This window comes from Scyliorhinus canicula, chromosome 1 (assembly GCF_902713615.1).
Source record: "Scyliorhinus canicula chromosome 1, sScyCan1.1, whole genome shotgun sequence".
NCBI lineage: Eukaryota > Metazoa > Chordata > Chondrichthyes > Carcharhiniformes > Scyliorhinidae > Scyliorhinus > Scyliorhinus canicula.
The window spans coordinates 228348027-228366777 of NC_052146.1; the positions used below are offsets into that span (position 1 = coordinate 228348027).

At 47.9% G+C, this 18751-nt stretch overlaps 1 protein-coding gene across 7 annotated transcripts in view; it reads left to right on the top strand.

Moving 5' to 3' along the window:
• The window catches only part of pde10a (phosphodiesterase 10A), a 628597-nt gene that overhangs the window by 588668 nt on the left and 21178 nt on the right, over window positions 1-18751 (top strand). For all 7 annotated transcript variants that reach the window (XM_038808728.1, XM_038808759.1, XM_038808768.1 and 4 more), the window contains 2 exons: window positions 2991-3102; window positions 15975-16055. In XM_038808728.1, the coding sequence (XP_038664656.1) occupies window positions 2991-3102; window positions 15975-16055 (193 nt within the window). The remainder of the gene's footprint in view (window positions 1-2990; window positions 3103-15974; window positions 16056-18751) is intronic.

The following is an 18751-nucleotide window of genomic DNA, read 5'->3' on the forward strand; positions in this document are numbered from 1 at the left end:
CTTCGATGTTGTGGCCATTTCGGAGACATGGATAGAGCAGGGACAGGAATGGTTGTTGCAGGTTCCGGGGTTTAGATATTTCAGTAAGCTCAGGGAAGGTGGTAAAAGAGGGGTGGCATTGTTAGTCAAGGACAGTATTACGGTGGCAGAAAGGACGTTTGATGAGGACTTGCCGACTGAGGTAGTATGGGCTGAGGTTAGAAACAGGAAAGGAGAGGTCACCCTGTTGGGAGTTTTCTATAGGCCTTCCAAAAAGTTCCAGAGATGTAGAGGAAAGGATTGCAAAGATGATTCTGGATAGGAGCGAAAGTACCAGGGTAGTTGTTATGGGGGACTTTAACTTTCCAAATATTGACTGGAAATGCTATAGTTCGAGTACTTTAGATGGGTCCATTTTTGTCCAATGTGTGCAGGAAGGTTTCCTGACACAGTATGTAGCTAGGCCAACAAGAGGCGAGGCCACATTGGATTTGGTACTGGGTAATGAACCAGGACAGGTGTTAGATTTAGATGTAGGTGAGCACTTTGGTGATAGTGGCCACAATTCAGTTACGTTTACTTTCGCGATGGAAAGGGATAGGTATATACCGCAGGGCAAGAGTTATAGCTGGGGGAAAGGCAATTATGATGCGATGAGGCAAGACTTAGGATGCATAGGATGGGGAAGGAAACTGCAGGGGATGGGCACAATTGAAATGTGGAGCTCGTTCAAGGAACAGCTACTGTGTGTCCTTGATAAGTATGTACCTGTCAGGCAGGGAGGAAGTGGTCGAGCAAGGGAACCGTGGTTTACTTAAGTAGTTGAATCACTTGTCAAGAGGAAGAAGGAGGCTTATGTAAAGGGGAGTAGAGACAACCCCGGTAACTCTAGACCAGTGAGCCTTACTTCTGTTGTGGGCAAAGTCTTGGAAAGGTTTATAAGAGATAAGATTTATAATCATCTAAAAAGGAATAATTTGATTAGGGATAGTCAACACGGTTTTGTGAAGGGTAGGACGTGCCTCACAAACCTTAAAGATGGGCGCTCGAGAGTTACAAGTTAGCTAGGAAGGACCTAAAGAGAGAGCTAAGAAGAGCCAGGAGGGGACATGAGAAGTCTTTGGCAGGTAGGATCAAGGATAACCCTAAAGCTTTCTATAGGTATGTCAGGAATAAAAGAATGACTAGGGTAAGAGTAGGGCCAGTCAAGGACAGTAGTGGGAAGTTCTGCATGGAGTCCGAGGAGATAGGAGAGGTGCGAAATGAATATTTTTTGTCAGTATTCACACAGGAAAAAGACAATGTTGTCGAGGAAAATATTGAGATACAGGCTACTGGACTAGAAGCGCGTGAGGTTCATAAGGAGGAGGTGTTAGCAATTCTGGAAAGTGTGAAAATAGATAAGTCCCCTGGGCAGGATGAGATTTATCCTAGGATTCTCTGGGAAGCTAGGGAGGAGATTTCAGAGCCTTTGGCTTTGATCTTTATGTCATCATTGTCTACAGGAATAGTGCCAGAAGACTGGAGGATAGCAAATGTCCCCTTGTTCAAGAAGGGGAGTAGAGACAACCCCGGTAACTCTAGACCAGTGAGCCTTACTTCTGTTGTGGGCAAAGTCTTGGAAAGGTTTATAAGAGATAAGATTTATAATCATCTAAAAAGGAATAATTTGATTAGGGATAGTCAACACGGTTTTGTGAAGGGTAGGACGTGCCTCACAAACCTTATTGAGTTCTTTGAGAAGGTGACCAAACAGGTGGACGAGGGTAAAGCAGTTGATGTGGTGTATATGGATTTCAGTAAAGCGTTTGATAAGGTTCCCCACGGTAGGCTATTGCAGAAAATACAGAGGCATGGGATTCAGGATGATTTAGCAGTTTGGATCAGAAGTCGGCTAGCTGGAAGAAGACAGAGGGTGGTGGTTGATGGGAAATGTTCAGCCTGAAGTTCAGTTACTAGTGGTGTACCACAAGGATCTGTTTTGGGGCCACTGCTGTTTGTCATTTTTATAAATAACCTGGAAGAGGGCATAGAAGGATTGGTGAGTAAATTTGCAGATGATACTAAAGTCGGTGGAGTTGTGGACAGTGCGGAAGGATGTTGCAGGTTACAGAGGGTCATAGATAAGCTGCAGAGCTGGACTGAGAGGTGGCAAATGGAATTTAATGCAGAAAAGTGTGAGGTGATTCATTTTGGAAGGAGTAACAGGAATACAGAGTACTGGGCTAATGGTAAGATTCTTGGTAGTGTGGATGAGCAGAGAGATCTCGGTGTCCATGTACATAGATCCCTGAAAGTTGCCACCCAGGTTGGTAGGGTTGTTAAGAAGGCGTATGGTGTGTTAGCTTTTATTGGTAGAGGAATTGAGTTTCGGAGCCATGAGGTCATGTTGCAGCTGTACAAAACTCTGGTGCGGCCGCATTTGGAGTATTGCGTGCAGTTCTGGTCGCCGCATTATAGGAATGATGTGGAAGCATTGGAAAGGGTGCAGAGGGGATTTACTAGGATGTTGCCTGGTATGGAGGGAAGATCTTATGAGGAAAGGCTGAGGGACTTAAGGCTGTTTTCGTTCGAGAGAAGAAGGTTAAGAGGTGACTTAATTGAGAGAGGTGACAAGATGATCAGAGGATTAGATAGGGTGGACAGTGAGAGCCTTTTTCCTCGGATGGTGATGGCTAGCACGAGGGGGCATAGCTTTAAATTGAGGGGAGATAGATATAGGACAGATGTCAGAGGTAGGTTCTTTACTCAGAGAGTAGTACGGTCGTGGAATGCCCTGCCTGCAACAGTAGTGGACTTGCCAACACTAAGGGCATTTAAATGGTCATTGGATAGACATATGGATGATAAGGGAATAGTATAGATGGGCTTTAGAGTAGTTTCACAGGTCGGCGCAACATCGAGGGCCGAAGGGCCTGTATTGTGCTGTAATGTTCTATGTTCTATGTTCTATGAACAGAATCTTCAGCGGTCATTTATTTTTCAGCTTCATTTTCTTTTTTCTCCAACAGAGACAGGGTGATTGGCTTAATGATGACATCTTGTGATCTCTGCTCCGTCACCAAATTCTGGCCAGTTTGCAAGGCAACAACTAATGATATTTATGCCGAATTCTGGGGAGAGGTACATCCCTTTCTAATTTACGTAATAACAAACTTTGTGTAGTATGAAGACACCCAGACTAAGTTATTGCAGAGATCTTCTGAAACAGACACAGGTGTAATGTTCCGGTATCCAGTAAGGTGGCCATATCTCCCCCCACCTAATTCAACGTCATCCTACCACAGAACTCATGTGGGGGAGGGCAGAAGTATCCATTCTTAAACTCAACTCAGGACCAACACTTCTGACCCACTGCCTGAGATCAGTCTCAGTACATCAAGTTACAGAAATTACAGCCCAGGAGGAGGCCATTCTAGTCCAGGTGCTTTGCTTTCTCTCCTGTTACATGAAGACCCTTTCATATTTCTCCTTTTTCAATATTTGTGTCTCTCCCTTTTAAATGAACTTTGAGTGTCTTATCGCAATAGCCATATGCGGGGTACGATCTCGGCCTGATAGGGCTGGATTTTTATCTTCAAGCTGGGGATCTCGTGTCAGGTCACAATTCCACCACCTGTCCGGTAGTACCCATACATGTTATTTTTTTGGTGGGCTGGCAGCGGCAGACAGAAGTGGAGTCAGAGCCACCACCTTTAGAAATAAGCCTAATGGAAAAAGAGGGGATGGAAGGATTTCCTGGGGGGAATTAGCTGAAATGCCAGCACAGTTCTATAGATAAGCATGAGAACCTCTAACCTCAATCCTCTCATCCCCAATTACCCATTCCCTATTCACCTCCCATGCCCCCTCATACCCCTATGCCCCAATATCTCTTTCATTCCCCATGCTCCCCATCACCACCCATGCCCATTACCTAGTATCCACTATGTACGGAACTCCTGAGCCCTACAATATATTGTAAGTCTTTGCGATGCTCATGAAACTCACAAGATAAACAAAAGACATTTAAAACCAACTTCAAAAAATATTATCCGATTAAGTGGTGTTAATATAAGCATGCCCTTTGACAGCTGTATCAACAACCCCTGCTGAGCTGGATCCATTCATGGGGTTTTGAACTCAGCCAAGCGTTCATAATAAATTCTATTGCGCAACTGAGTTAACCAACTCTCCAGATATTAACACATTAAAGCATTCAGACATCTGTTCAAACTTTGAAGCAGAAAAACAGATGTCTGAACTATCATTCAATGAAAAGATTAAGTCACCGGGGAAATCTGACACTGTCAAATCTCAATATATATGTTGTCAATGCAGAAGAGCACTTTATCGAGTGGATAATGTACTGTAATGCACCTGAAGACTTCTCCATTTTCAGAATGCTGTTCAATTTAATGGTCACTTGCCTTTTAAGAACAAAACCCCATCATCACTCACTGCATTGAAAAGGTATTTAACTTATCATACAGGATTTTGTCACAGAGTAAGAAGTTGGAAACACCTTTTGAATTTACCTGGCAAAACATTAACTCCAGACTGAGGTATCTACATGGCTCATGATCCTGCCGAGCTGTTGTGAACCACATTGCCTTCAGAAGCTGGTCTGACTCCATCAAATTGTAGGGGGTCTGAAAGGGTGATACCCAATGATACCAGCAAGGTCAAGAGTTCTGTGTGCTAGCTCGCTACCTGCACCCTTATTCCTAGACACAAATTGGGACCTGAATTTTGAAGGATATGTGACATTTAGGAAGGATAAGAAGTTAGGAAAAGACACTGAAAAGATGGAGGCATGACTCTGTTAAAGACGACATTAGAATAATAGAGAGGGATGACCTAAGTTCAGGAAACCAGGATATAAAAACGGTTTGGATAGCGATGAGGAATGACAGCGGCAAGAAGTCACTTGTGAGAGTGGTGTACTGGCCTCCTTTGAGTGATCACATAGTAAGACATGGTGTTAAAGAATAAATAATGAGAGCTTGTCAGGAAGACATAACGATTATCACAGAGGATTTTAATCTACGGCAGACTGGAAAAATCAGATGGGCAAATGTAGTGTAAATTACAAATTCATACCATGTTTTCAGGATAGTTTCTTAGATCAGCATGCTCTGGAACCAACCAGGGAACAGGCTATACTCACCCTGGTATGTTACAATGAGATAGTATTAATTAATTACCTCATAGTGAAGGTGCCCCTAGATAGCAGTGATTATAATATGGTTGAATTTTATATTCAGTTTGAGGGAGAGAAAAATGGGTCTAAGGCTAGAAATTTAAATTTAAATTAAGGCAATTATGAGGACATGAAAGCAGAGCAAGCAAAAGTGAACTGGCAGTTTAGGTTAAGGGATAGGCCAATAGAGTTGCAGTGTAAGTGTTAAAGGCAGTGATCGGAGGAGAAAAATATTGTACAAGGCCCCTAAGGTTAAGGCTGGTAGAATTAATCTTGCGGGTGAATTGGCAATACTCCACGACCCCCAGGGCAGAGTTTTTGGCAGACAGAACAAGGCTACAAAGGATGTTTAAGCTTGAATCAACGGGGAATGCGGTGAGCCAACTTCGTTGTTTGCGAGGGACATTTTATGAGTACGAGGGTGATGTCAGTTGATTATTGGCTCACCAATTCAGATGGCAGGCAACCACATGGGAAATAGCTCAAGTTAAAGATGAGGGCTGGTTGCTGCCCAAAATAGAATTAATGGAACTTTTGAGATTTTTTCTCAAAGGATATACAAGTCTGGACCGCCAGAGGATTCCTCGGAGATGGAGTGATTTTTGGGCAGATTGGACTTCCCATAGGTAGAAAGGGTGAATTTGGAGGGTCTGGAGGCACCATTTGGGTTGGAGGAAGTTATGGACTATTAGTTCCAGGCAATCGGGGAAAGCACTGGGGCTTTCCAGCCAAATTATACAAACAGCTCGCGGGCTTGTTGGCGCTGCACTTACTGGGAATGTTCAACAACTCTCTGCTGAGAGGGGTGCTCCTTGCTACGCTGACGCAGGCCTCGATTTCTCTAATCCTGAAAAAGGACGAAGATCCCCTTGAGTGTGGGTCTAATAGGCCTATTTCACTGTTAAACACTGGTGCAAAAATACTAGCTAAGGTTCTGCGAAATGTTTGGAGGGGTGCCTACCAGAATTGTTCTCTAAGGACCAATCGGATTTGTCAGGGGCTAACAGTTGTTGTCCAATATTAGGAGGTTTTTGCATGTGGTCATGTCGCCCTCCGTGGAGCGGGTCACCCTGGATGCGGAGAAGTCCTTTGACCATGTGGAGTGGACCTATCTCATCGAGGTCTTGGGCGATTTGGGTTTGGTCCAACATTTATTTCCTGGATGAAACCGCTATATAATTTGCCCACAGCTGGTGTCTGGATCAATGCTATAAACTCAGGATATTTCTGACCACACAGGGGCACGAGGCAGGGATGCCATGCCCACTGTCTGCAGTGGGGCTGAGGGGGGTGGGAGATTTAGGGTTGTTGCTGTTACATTGTCAAAATTAAAATGACAAACTGTTTGTATGATATAATTAAACCTCTATATGTGAGAATTTGATAATGTTTGGAATAAAATATATTTTTAAACATTGGGGATGCAGTGGCAGACATTTCAGTGGATATTTCAGAATACAGAGAATAGATACATTCCACCAAGAAAGAAAAATTCCAAGCGGAGGACACACCATCTGTGGTTAACTAAACAAATTAAAGGTTGTATCAAACTTAAAGAAAAAGCATTCAGTTTCACAAAGGTAGGTGGTAGGTCAGAATATTGGACAGAATATAAAAACAGCAAAAATTAATAAGTGTGTACGAAGAGAAGAATTGGAGTACGAGAGCAAGCGAGCGGGAAATATAAAGACAGACCAAAAAAGTTTCTCCAGATATTTTAAATAGAAAAGAGTTAACAAAGTGGCCGTTGATCCCACAGAAAGTGAGTCTGGGGAATTAATAATGCAAAATAAGGAGATGGCAGTCAAATTGAACAGTATTTTGCATCCACCACAGAAGATACAAGTAACATCCCAGCAACAGATGTAAATCAGGGGACTTCCGGTTGCGGAATGTAGGTGGAGGTCGCACGTTTGGTGGCTCCTGCCAGAGCTGTCTGTTATGGCCTTTTTAGCCCAGTTTTCAGTGGAGATTTGTTTGTGAGGAGTTGTGGAGTGTCTTGGGGCACTTATAGAATGGCAAAAGCTGGCAAGAAGAATCTTGGGAAGAAAACAGTGAGCGAAAATCCACCACCGACTGTGTCGAGGGATGCAACAGGAGGAAAGATGGCGGGAGAGAGCCTGTCGGATGGGGCCGCATCCATCACGGTGGAGAAGGTGACAGATGTGATGGCTGGAGAGTTTGAACGGCTGTTCGCGAGGCATTTTGTAATACATCAGATGGGGATGATGTCCTTGCTTAAAGCATGGGTGGGAGCGACCCTTGCCCTGTTGAGAGAGGAGTTGGTGAGAACTTGGACGACAGTGCAGGAGTAGTGGGAGAGAATGTGGAGGGTGCTAGTGACCATACCGGACCTGGATGGCCACCAGCTTATAATGGGGGGAGGGGATTAGAATACGGTGCGCTAGCCCCCTCGGGGGTGGGGGGGGGGGAGGTGTTAGGGAGTTTATGAAGGAGATTGGAGGGGTGAACCCGTGGAGATTTTTGCACCCGCGGGTCAGGGAGTATTTGTTTCTCTCCTCGGTGCACCAGGTGTATACAAGAATCGATTTTTTTTGTGGTAGGGAAGGCTTTGCTGCCTGGGGTAAAGAAGGCAGAGTACTCGGTGATCATAGTATCAGATCACACGCCACACTGGGTGGATGTGGTCCTGGAGAAGGGGCCAGCCCTGAGGCAGGCTTGGAAGCTGGATGTGGGCTTGATGGCAGTCCCAAACTTTTACATTAAGGTGGGGAGAGTGGTGGAGGAGTAGGTAGAGTTTAATCAAAATGGGGAGGTCTGTCGTCAAGGATCTGGGAGACATTGAAGGCGTTAGTGACGGGGGGAAGTCATCACATTTAAGGCAAAGGTAGATAGGGAGGCGTGGGAAGAGCAGCAGCGGCTAATAGAGATGGACTTTGAAGGTGAATGGATGATATGCAGAGGATGCGGAGCCGGGCTGTTGGTGAGGAGGAAGGAGTTGCAGTCGATGTCTGACCTCCTGTCCACGGGGAGGACGGTTTGGCAGTAGAGCTGAGCGCAGTGGGTTATATATGAGTCTGGTGAGAAGGCCAGTCAATTGCTGGCGGGCTAGTTCCGCCGGCAGGCAGCGCCGAAGGAGATTGTGCGGATTCGGGATGGGTCAGGAGGGCTGGTAATGTCTTCAGAGATGGTCAATAGGGTGTTTGAGGACTTTTATAGAGAGCTTTCTAAGTCGGAGACCCCGGAACATGGATCGGGGATACGGTAGTTTTTGGAATGGTTGGAGTGGCCAGAGCTGGGAGAGGTGGAAAGGGCCAAGCTGGAGGAACCATTATACCTGGAGGGAGTGAAGGTAGAGATGGGGAAGATACAGTCAGGTAAGGCGCCGGATGGGTTCCCGGCGGAGTTCTATAAAAAAATTCAAGTACGAGTTAATGCCACTGATGGTATAAATGTTTGAGGATGCGATGGCGAAGGGGAGGTTTCCGGGGACAATGAGGCAGGCATCTATTTCATTGTTATTGAAAAAGGATAAGGACCAGGTAGAGTGTGGGTCGTATAGGCCCATTTCTCTACTGAATGTGGATGCCAAGGTATTGGCTGAAGCACAGTGGTGAGGCTGGAGGGGTGTCTTCCGAAGGTGCTGGAGCAGGATCAGGTGGGGTTCATCAAGAGCAGGCAGCTGTCGTGTGGTGGCTGCTGAATGTGGTGCTTCCTCCGGCAGAGGGGAGGGAGTTTGAGGTGGTGGTGGCATTGGATGCGGAGAAAGCATTTGACAGAGTGGAGTGGAGGTATCTATTTGCGGTACTGGAGAGGTTTGGAGTTGGGGCAAGTTTGTGGATTGGGTAAAATTACTATATAAGGATCCAACAGTACTTACTTTGGGTACTTGGGGGTGCAGGCAGCACGGAACTGGGTACAGCTCCGTAAGCTGAATTTCACGAGCCTGATAGGGAAGGTAGAGGATCTGGGAAGGTGGGATAGTCTCCCACTGTTGTTGGCTGGCCGGATGCAAGCAGTCAAGATTAATATTCTGCCGCGTTTTTGTTCCTATTCCAGAGTCTGCCGGTCTTTTTGCCAAAGGCATTTTTTCAAGGGGTGGACAGGCTGATTTTGTTGTTTGTGTGGGCAGGGCAGGTGGCGAAGATAAGGAAGGCGGTGCTCCTAAGGGAGCGGCAGCTGGGAGGCTTGGCTCTTCCAGATCTGTTGCACTATTACTCGTCAGTGAATGCAGAAAAAGTGCGGGGCTGGAGAAAGGAGTCGGGAGCTTTGTGGGTGCGGGTGAAGGCGGGGTCCTGTAAGGGGTCAGGATTGCGGGAGCTGGCAATGGCACCGCTGCTGCTAGCCCCAGGAAAGTATTCTGGGAATCTGGTATTCGCAGGTGCGGAATTTCACACCGCCCTCCTCTTTGTTGGAGGAGGTAAGTGCCGGTGAGGGTTGGAGGAGGTAAGTGCCGGTGAGGGGTGGAGGAGGTAAGTGCCGGTGAGGGGTGGAGGGGGTGCTGGAGAGTGGAGCTGTCTCAGAGATTTATGGTCAGATCATGGAGGAGGAGAAGGAGTCAATGGAGGGGCTTAAGGCCAATTGGAGGAAGAGTTGAGGATGTTGCTGGAGGAAGGATTATGGTGCAGAGTGCTGCTGTGGGTCAATGCCTTGGCCTTGTGCGCATGGCTGGGGCTGATTCAGCTACAAGGGGTGTATAGGGCTCACTTAACAAAAAAAATGATGAGCCGGTTGTTTGAGGGGCGGAGGATAGGTGTGAGCGGTGTGGGAGGGGCCCATCCAACCATGTCCATATGATCTGGTCCTGTCTGAAGTTAGGCAGGTATTCGGGGTCGGTGTTCAGCACCGTGTCCGAGGTTCTGCACGTGGATCTGGAACCGGGTACCCTAGAGGCCACATTTGTGTTGTAAAACCTGCCGGAGTTGCAGATAGGAGCGGGGGCAGATATTTTGGCCTTCGCCTCGTTGATCGCTCGCAGGGCAGATCCTGTTCGGGTGGAGGTCAGCTTCTTCCCCCGTGCCTCAGCATGGCTGGGGGATCTAATGGAGTTCCTATATTTGGAAAAGGTGAAATTTGCTCTGAGAGCAGCAGATGAGGGGTTCCACAAGAGATGGGGGGTGGAATTTCCCCCCCCCCCCCCCCCACCCCACACCGGGTGGGAGAATCGGCGGGGTACCGCGCGAGTCCAGCCCCAGCACCCGCACACGATTCTCCCACTCTCTCCCCCCCCCCCCCCCCCCAACCAGCGCGGCGAGAATCACGGCTGGCCGCTGGGAGAATCGCCGTTTGCAACGGGCGAGCTGCGATTCTCCGGCCCGGATGGGCTGAACGGCCTGCCCAACACAACGGGCTGGCGCTGTCCACACCTGGTCGCTGCCAGCGGGAACAGCGTGGGAATGCTGGGGGGGGGGAGCCTGCACCGGGGGGGGGGCCTCAAAAGGGGTCTGGCCCTCGATCGGTGCCCACCAATCGGCTGGCCGGCCTCTCTGAAGGAGGACCTCCTTTCCTCCGCCACCCCGCAAGATCCATCTGCCATCTTGCAGGGCGGCCTCGGGGAGGACAGCATGCACAGGTGACGTCATTTACGCGGCGCTGGCCGCGTCATTTATGCAGCGCCGCTTTTACGCGGCGCCAAGGCCCGGTGCGTGTAAATGACGCGACGCCGCTCCTAGCCCCCCAGGGGCGGGAGAATAGGGGGCTGGAAACACTCCGGATTTCACTCTGGCGTTGGCACTTAGACTCCCGATGGGATAATTGCGCCCGGGGTTCGCTCATTTTGAACATTAGAGACCCGGTTGCTGCCAACGGGTGGGAGGAGGTGGCGGGAGTGGGGGGTGCATTGGTTTTGTTTTGTTTGTGTTCAAATGTTGAATAAAAGTATATACTTTTTAAAAACAGCTGTAAATCAGGATTTGGAAGGGAGGAAGGTGAACTCAAGAAAAACAATCACCAGGGAAGTAAATTGTCGGAACTGTAGGTTGGCAAGTTCCCGGATCCTGATGGATTTCATCAGAGGATCTTATAAGAAGTGGCTAGTGAGATAGTTGATGCATTGGTTTTAAATTTCCAAAATCCATGAGATTTGGGGAAGGTTCCATTCAATTGGAAAATAATTAATGTAACTCCTTTATTCAAAATGGGAGGGAGACAGAAATCAGGAAACTACAGGCCAGTCCACTTAACTTCTGTTGTAGGAAAAATGTTAGGAGCGATTATTAAAGATGATATAATGGGGCACTTAGATACATTCAAGACAATCGGGCAGAGTCAACATGGATTTGTGAAAGGGAAATCATGTTAACTAATTTATTAGAGCTCTTTGAAGAAGTAGTATGCGCTATGGATTAAGGGAAACCGGTGGGATGTACTTGGATTTTGAGAAGGAATTTGATGCCACATCAAAGGTTATTGCAGAAAATAAAAGCTCCCAGTGTAGTGGTTAACATATTGGTATGTATAGAAAATTAGCTAGTTAACATCGAGTAGGCATAAATAAGTTATTTTCTGGTTGGCAGGATGTGACAAGTGGTGCGCCATCAATTATTGAGCCTTGACTCTTTACAATTTATGTTAATGATTTGGATGAAGGTTGCTAAATCTGATTACGACACAAAGATAGGTAGAAAAGTAAGTTTTGAAGAGGACATAAGGAGGCTACAAAAGGATATAAATAGATTAGGTGAGCGGACAAATAGAGTATGATGTGGAAAAACGTGAGGTGATCCATTTTGGCAAGATGAATAAAAAAGAAGCATTATCTAAATTATGAGAGAGGTCCAAGGTATAGAGGGATATGGATGTCCTCAAGCATAAATCAAAGAAGATTAGCATGCAGATGCAGCAAATAATTACCAAAGCTAATTGAATGTTATTGTTTATCCCAAGGGGAATTGAGTACAAGAGTAGGAAGGTTATATTTCAGTTATACAGGGCACTGGTGAGCCATATCTGGATGACTGTGTTTGGTCTCCTTATTTAAAGAAAGATGCAAATGTATTGGAAGCAGCTCAGAGAAGGGCCGGGATTTTCCACTCCCATTTGCGTTGGGTGGGTTCAGCGGCGAGACTGGAAAATATTGCAAGAAGGCCTTAGTCACGTTTCACATTGATGTAAATGCAGGACCCAATCGTCAAATCTCGCATCAGTGGCAGGCCACATTTCAAGGGCTGGATTCTCCGCAGCCACACGTCAAAATCGCGGCTGGCACCGGGACAGCGATTCTCCAGGACCCGAAAATCACCGTGAGCGCAGAGTACGCCGCACGGCTGGGGGCCCATTGACAGAGGCCCACCCAGCAATCCTCCGCTCCCGACCGGCTAAGTTCCCGACGGCGTTAAACTAACCACCTATTCCACCTATTGCTGGTCGGGATACTGGCGTGGCGGCTGTGGACTCAGTCTGCGGCCGCACTGGTCGGGGACGGGGGGGATCAGACACGGGGGGGGGGGGGGGGAGAGAGTTGGCTTATAGGCAACCAGGGGTTAGATCCACGGGGTTGGATGCTCGGGCGTGTGACCGATCACGGGGGTCTCCTTTCTGTGTGTGGCTCTGCAGTCTGAGTCCGCACTGGAGCTCGGCGCGGCTGCTGGAGGCCGTGGCCATCCGCATGCTTCCAAACCAGAAATGTGGGGGCCCCTTTCCGCAGTTAAAGCTGTGAGATTTACTCCGGGTCCCTGCCAGCTTGCTGCAGGCATTGAATTAGCTCAACTTGTTTCTCGGAATTTCTGGAGTAAAACACCACCGTTTTTACGCCGGCATGGGGACAGAGTCCCATTTTGGAAGAATCCAGCCCCTTGCCTTTCGACATCGGGAACCTCATTGTAATATATTAATGTATCATTATCAGGCCTATATGCCAGAATCATTCCACCTTCTCAAATAATGTGTCCTCGGTGGCCTGATGTTAAAACAGCACAATGTACGACTGGTTTCAAAAGGCTGGCATTTGGCGAGCAGAATTCCGAGGGGAGCTCGGAGGTGGCTGCAGTGCTTGCACAGCAGCTCCACGTCTTCGGAGAGAGAAGGGGGACAGGGGTTGAGCGGTGGCAATAGGAGATGGGTCAGAGGCGACGAGGGTAAGTCAGGGTTGATGGGGTTAGTCGGAGGGTGGACACGGGTGAGTGGAGGGCCAGGGACGAGGTTGGAGTGTTTCCTGGGTCTGACAGCTGTGATTTCCTCATGAACTCCAAAGTGTGTTAGCTGAGTGTAGGGCGACCTTAAATATGCCGGCCCGATCACTGAAGCACTGCGGTGATGGCAGGGCAGACAGGCCAGAGGCTGCACACCTACCAGCGATATGGCGAGAAGCCCATGCCTGCCAATTTTTATTCCAAAGTACCGCAAAATAGTGGAAAAAGCCTCCATTGCGGTCCATGGGCTCGGCGCCGCTTTTCCCATCAAACATGGAACTTTGCCGATATTGGAGATAATTCCTCCCAGGGTTTTCTGGGTTAATAACTAGAATGGGCGGGTTATCTAATACCGACAGGATGATGGTATTGAATGGCAGAGCAGGCTCAAACAACTGAGTGGACTGCTTACTCCTGCTCCTAATGTGTACACTTGTATCATGGGTGGGCAACCAACCCACTCCCAGGAGGTGGATTGATCATTTAATTATTTTAATTGGGCTTTACACCTCATTCCTAATCCACTTTAGTTTTAGCCATGAAGAGCCTCGTTTCACAAGTGTCAAGAAACCCAGCTCTTGAAGGGAGGTGCAGACAGCTTTGGGAAGTTAAAAGCTTTCATCTCCCTGCACATGCTCCATTAGAATCACCCCCACTCCTCCCACAGGATCGGAGATTGGAACAAGAACTTTCCACCCCCATGCTCCGATTAGCAGCAACAGTCAATTTACCTTAATCTGTTCCAGAGTGCACTCCCCACCTGGCTGGAAGCCAAGCCTATTATTCAATGTGGTGCAGGGAAATGCAAGCTTCTCAACCTACCTCTCTGTCAAGATTCAACCTTCACAGGTTGGAGGCAGGCGGATGTAGGAGTTTGGGGTTGCAGGCCCTCCCGTTTGCCCCAGGGAAATACCCGGGTAGTCCGGTGGTGGTAGCCAGGCTGAAGATGTGGAGGCAATTTCAGCAACATTTTACGTTAGGGGCTGGGTCGAAGCTGATGCTGGAGCGAATCTGTGTTTGAGCCGGCGAGACTGGATGCTGGGTTTCGGAGATGAGAGGATCCGGGCAGGGAAGGGGGGGTGATGGAAATGAAAGACCTATTTTTGGAGGGTGGGCATGGAGGAGTTAACAGAGAATTTGGGATTCTGCAGGGGGAAGCTGTTAGGTATTTGTAGATGCGGGACTTTGCCTGGAAGGTTTTCCCAACGTTTCCAGTGACACCTCCCTCCTCATTGTTAGAAGGGGTGTTGTCGGTTGTGGAGTTGGGAGGGCGGGTTATCTTGTGATTTATGGGTGGATTTTGAAGGATATGGTGTCACTGGAGGGCGTTAACGCCAAGTGGGAGGAGGAGCTGGGGGTGGCATTGAAGGAGGGGTTGTGGAATTAAAATATTTTTTTAAAAGGGAAAGATGGTGGTGTGAGGTGTTGCGGAGGGTGAATGTCTCCCCCTTTTGTGCAAAGCTGGGGTTAATACAGTTAAAAGTGGTGAACAGGGCGCACCTAATGAGGTTGAGGATGAGCCGGTTGTTTGAAGCGTGGGGGACACTTGTGAGCGGTGTGGGAGAGGCCTGTCCAACCGTATACATATATTCTGGTCCTGCCTGAAGTTGGAGAAATGTTTGGGGTTGTTTTTCAGCACCATGTCGGCAGTCTTGCACTTGGATTTGCAGCCCAGTCCCCTGGGAGCCATGTTTGGGGTGTCGGACTCGCCGGTGCAGCAGACCGGAGTGGGAGCAACTGTTTTATCCTTCACCTCGCTGATTACTCGCAGGCGGATCCTGTTGGAGTGAAGGTCAGCCTCTCCACCCAGTGCCCCAGTATGGCTTGAGGATCTGATGGAGTTCCTGTATTTGGAGAAGGTTAAGATTGCCCTGAGGAGGGTGATTGAGGGGTTCCACAAGAGATGGGCTAACCACTATGCCACCGTGCTGCCCCTATTAGAACATAGAACAGTACAGCACAGAACAGGCCCTTCGGCCCTCAATGTTGTGCCGAGCCATGATCACCATACTCAAACCCACGTATCCACCCTATACCCGTAACCCAACAACTCCCCCTTAACCTTACTTTTATTAGGACACTACGGGCAATTTAGCATGGCCAATCCACCTAACCCGCACATCTTTGGACTGTGGGAGGAACCGGAGCACCCGGAGGAAACCCACGCACACAGGGGGAGGACGTGCAGACTCCACACAGACAGTGACCCAGCCGGGAATCGAACCTGGGACCCTGGAGCTGTGAAGCATTTATGCTAACCACCATGCTACCCTGCTGCCCTATTCTTCATTGTAAAGTGTTAGTTACAGTCAGCTGCTAGTGGTGTGTGTGGGGGGAGGGGTGGCAGTTAGGGGGGCTATTCTTTGAGTTATTGGGGTGTTGGTTGGTGGGGAGGGTTGTTGTTTTTCTTGTTTTGTATAAAATGTTAAAAAAATATTTTAAAATATTTTTTTTTAAAGATTCAACCATTTTGAGTGGTCACACAGGAGGAATGGCCAATTTTCGGCAATTTAGTAGAGAGTTGGAACCAAAGCCCATCAAACATCAGCAACACTTTGGGTGGAGAGAGAGCGAGATCTGGAATAATGACTTACTGTCATGGCAAATCTGATATAAATAATTTTCATAATTTCAGTGTTTAAGACAACGTGTACTCTCACACTGATTGAAAAGTCGGACCATTCAATTTCTGCTAATTTATTTGAATCGTTTTCTTCATGCAGGGTGACGACCTGAAAAAAATGGGAATACAACCCATTCCTATGATGGACAGGGAGAAAATTGAAGAAATCCCCAATGGCCAGGTAAATTACATTGATTAGTGTTTGTGACTGATTTTCAGAAAATCATGATTGATCAGTTGTGAATCTTCCTTGATATAGGAATTCTAAGGAACCAGTACTTCACCAGCGCACATTCGCACACAAGCTGATTATAACTGCTTCCGGTTTAATTTTGTGCTAATGCTCATGCACCAAGTAACCTGCTTGCCTGTGCATTCCCTCAGCATGTAGAAAACTAGATGGTGTTTGATTCTTTTTTGAGAAAAGAAGTTCAGAGTTATTCATAACTTCCATACGTTGAGGGCTAGAATTTAATGGGGGCAACAACATCCACTGGCTGGAGACCTGGGGCCAGAAACTCATTCCCCCCCCAACCCCCACCCCCAAGAGCTGGCCAGTCAGAGGCCAGCAGCTGTGCAGTGCTTCTCTTTCTCAAGCTGAAAGAGTTTGAGTTGTATTCTGGATGGCGAGGCCCTCCCGCTGTTGGGTGAATACCATCAGCGGCAGGTTGGCATTAATTGTCCACTTACAAAGCTCAATTGGCTGAGGGTCAGGAAGGCTCTTGGAAGAGTAAATGACCTCCCGTTACCAATTCTTCAGAGGAGGGTATTGAATGCCACCCTCGGAGTCATAACTGTCACTATTCTCAGAACTCCTTTCAAGCGCCCAGAGGTGGAATACCCAAAACTGCGCAGAATTCTAATATTGGTGATACATGTAGAGAATTATTTGGTTTGTAGGAGCACCTTAACGGATGATCTGATCTTTGCAACGGAGAATTCTATGGTTTGCACTATTGCTTCACAGCGCCAGGGTCCCAGGTTCGATTTCCGGCTTGGGTCACTGTCTGTGTGGAGTCTGCACGTTCTCCCCGTGTGTGCGTGGGTTTCCTCCGGGTGCTCCGGTTTCCTCCCACAGTCCAAAGATGTGCAGGTTAGATGGATTGGCCATACTAAATTGTCCCTTGTGTCCAAAAAGGTTAGGTTGGGTTACTGGGATACGGTGGAGGTGTGGGCTTAAGTCGGGTGCTCTTTCCAAGGGTGGTGGAGACTTGATGGGCCAAATGGCCTCCTTCTGCACTGTGAGTTATATGATTCTATATATATGAACTCTAGTCTTTGTAGATTTGGTGCCCTTAAATTATAAAACAATCCTAAGCTGTTATATTGGAACGTTATTGGACAAAATGTGGCAACTTCTCATTCTTGTCTTCACAATGGCCAGCACCTCATTTGAGTGGTTGATTAATCAGTACATAGAACATACAGTGCAGAAGGAGGCCATTCGGCCCATCGAGACTGCACCAATCCACTTAAGCCCTCACTTCCACCCGATCCCCGTAACCCAATAACCCCTCCTAACCTTTTTGGACACTAAGGGCAATTTATCATGGCCAATCCATCTAACCTGCACGTCTTTGGACTGTGGGAGGAAACCGGAGCACCCGGAGGAAACCCACGCAGACACGGAGAGAACGTGCAGACTCTGCACAGACAGTGACCCAGCGGGGAATCGAACCTGGGACCCTGGAGCTGTGAAGCCACAGTGCTATCTACTTGTACTACTGTACCTCCCATAATTGTTCATGCCTTTCTCTTTACTTAACATTTTTAATGACAGCAGGTGTTACTGCTGCCTTTGTGAACTCTGTGCAGATTTCAACATTTTACACAGGTGTAAAAATCTACGGGGGGTATTTTCCGCGACACCCGCGACATGTTTCTCAGCGGCAGGAAGTGGCACGTCGTTGGCCGGCAGTGGGATCTTCTGGTTCCGTCGCTGCCAATGGGATTTTTCCTTTTCCTAAGGTGGGGGTTCATGTCAGGGGAACTGGAAGAACCCACTTGCGTGGACAGCCAGAAAACCCTCCTCCATGTCCACATTTAAAACTGTCCTCATTTTCATCTAACCTGTTGGCTCGCTTGCATCCTCCAGGCGAAGCCTTTTATAGTTGCTTTACATGTCATATCCAAGTGTTACAACAAGATTGCGATGGTCAAATCAGTCACCTTAGTCTATGCACAGCGAGAAATTTCCATGGCCTTATGATAGAAACATAGAAGGTAGGAGCAGGAGGAGGCCTTTTGGCCCTTCAAGCCTGCTTCGCCATTCATTACGATCATGGCTGATAATCCTACTTAATAGCCTAATCCCACCTTCTTCCCATATCCTTTGATCCCCTTCGCCTCAAGTGCTAAATCTAACTGCTCCTTGAAGACATACAGGGCAGAGTTATCCATTTGGGAGCCTATGTTCTCCCACAGGAGATGAATAGCAACTGGTTTACGATCCCCCCTGGGAGCGCAACTGGCAAGCCATTCCGTATTCCTTCCCATCCAATTTCATGCATAGCATGGAAAACCACAATGGGCCGCCATTTTGAGTGGGCAGCCCAATAGTGAGGTCCCACAGCCGGCCACTCCCCCCACCCCGCCCAGCACCACAAATTAGCCCCAAACCCCCAGTGCAATCACACGCTTGAGTGATTGGAATTCACTTAGTGCTTGGAATGCACTTACTTCTCTTTGATGTGGTCAATGTTTACAAACATTGGGGTTTCACCACTTAGGGCAATGAACCATGAAGGGAGGTGACTGAATCAAAGTTGTAGATAGTTTATAGAAGCTGTCATGCCCACACCTGTCTCTACTCCCTCAAAGAACCTACTAATCATCTCCACATCCGCTCTCATGTGAGCCCTATGTACCACCTTGAAC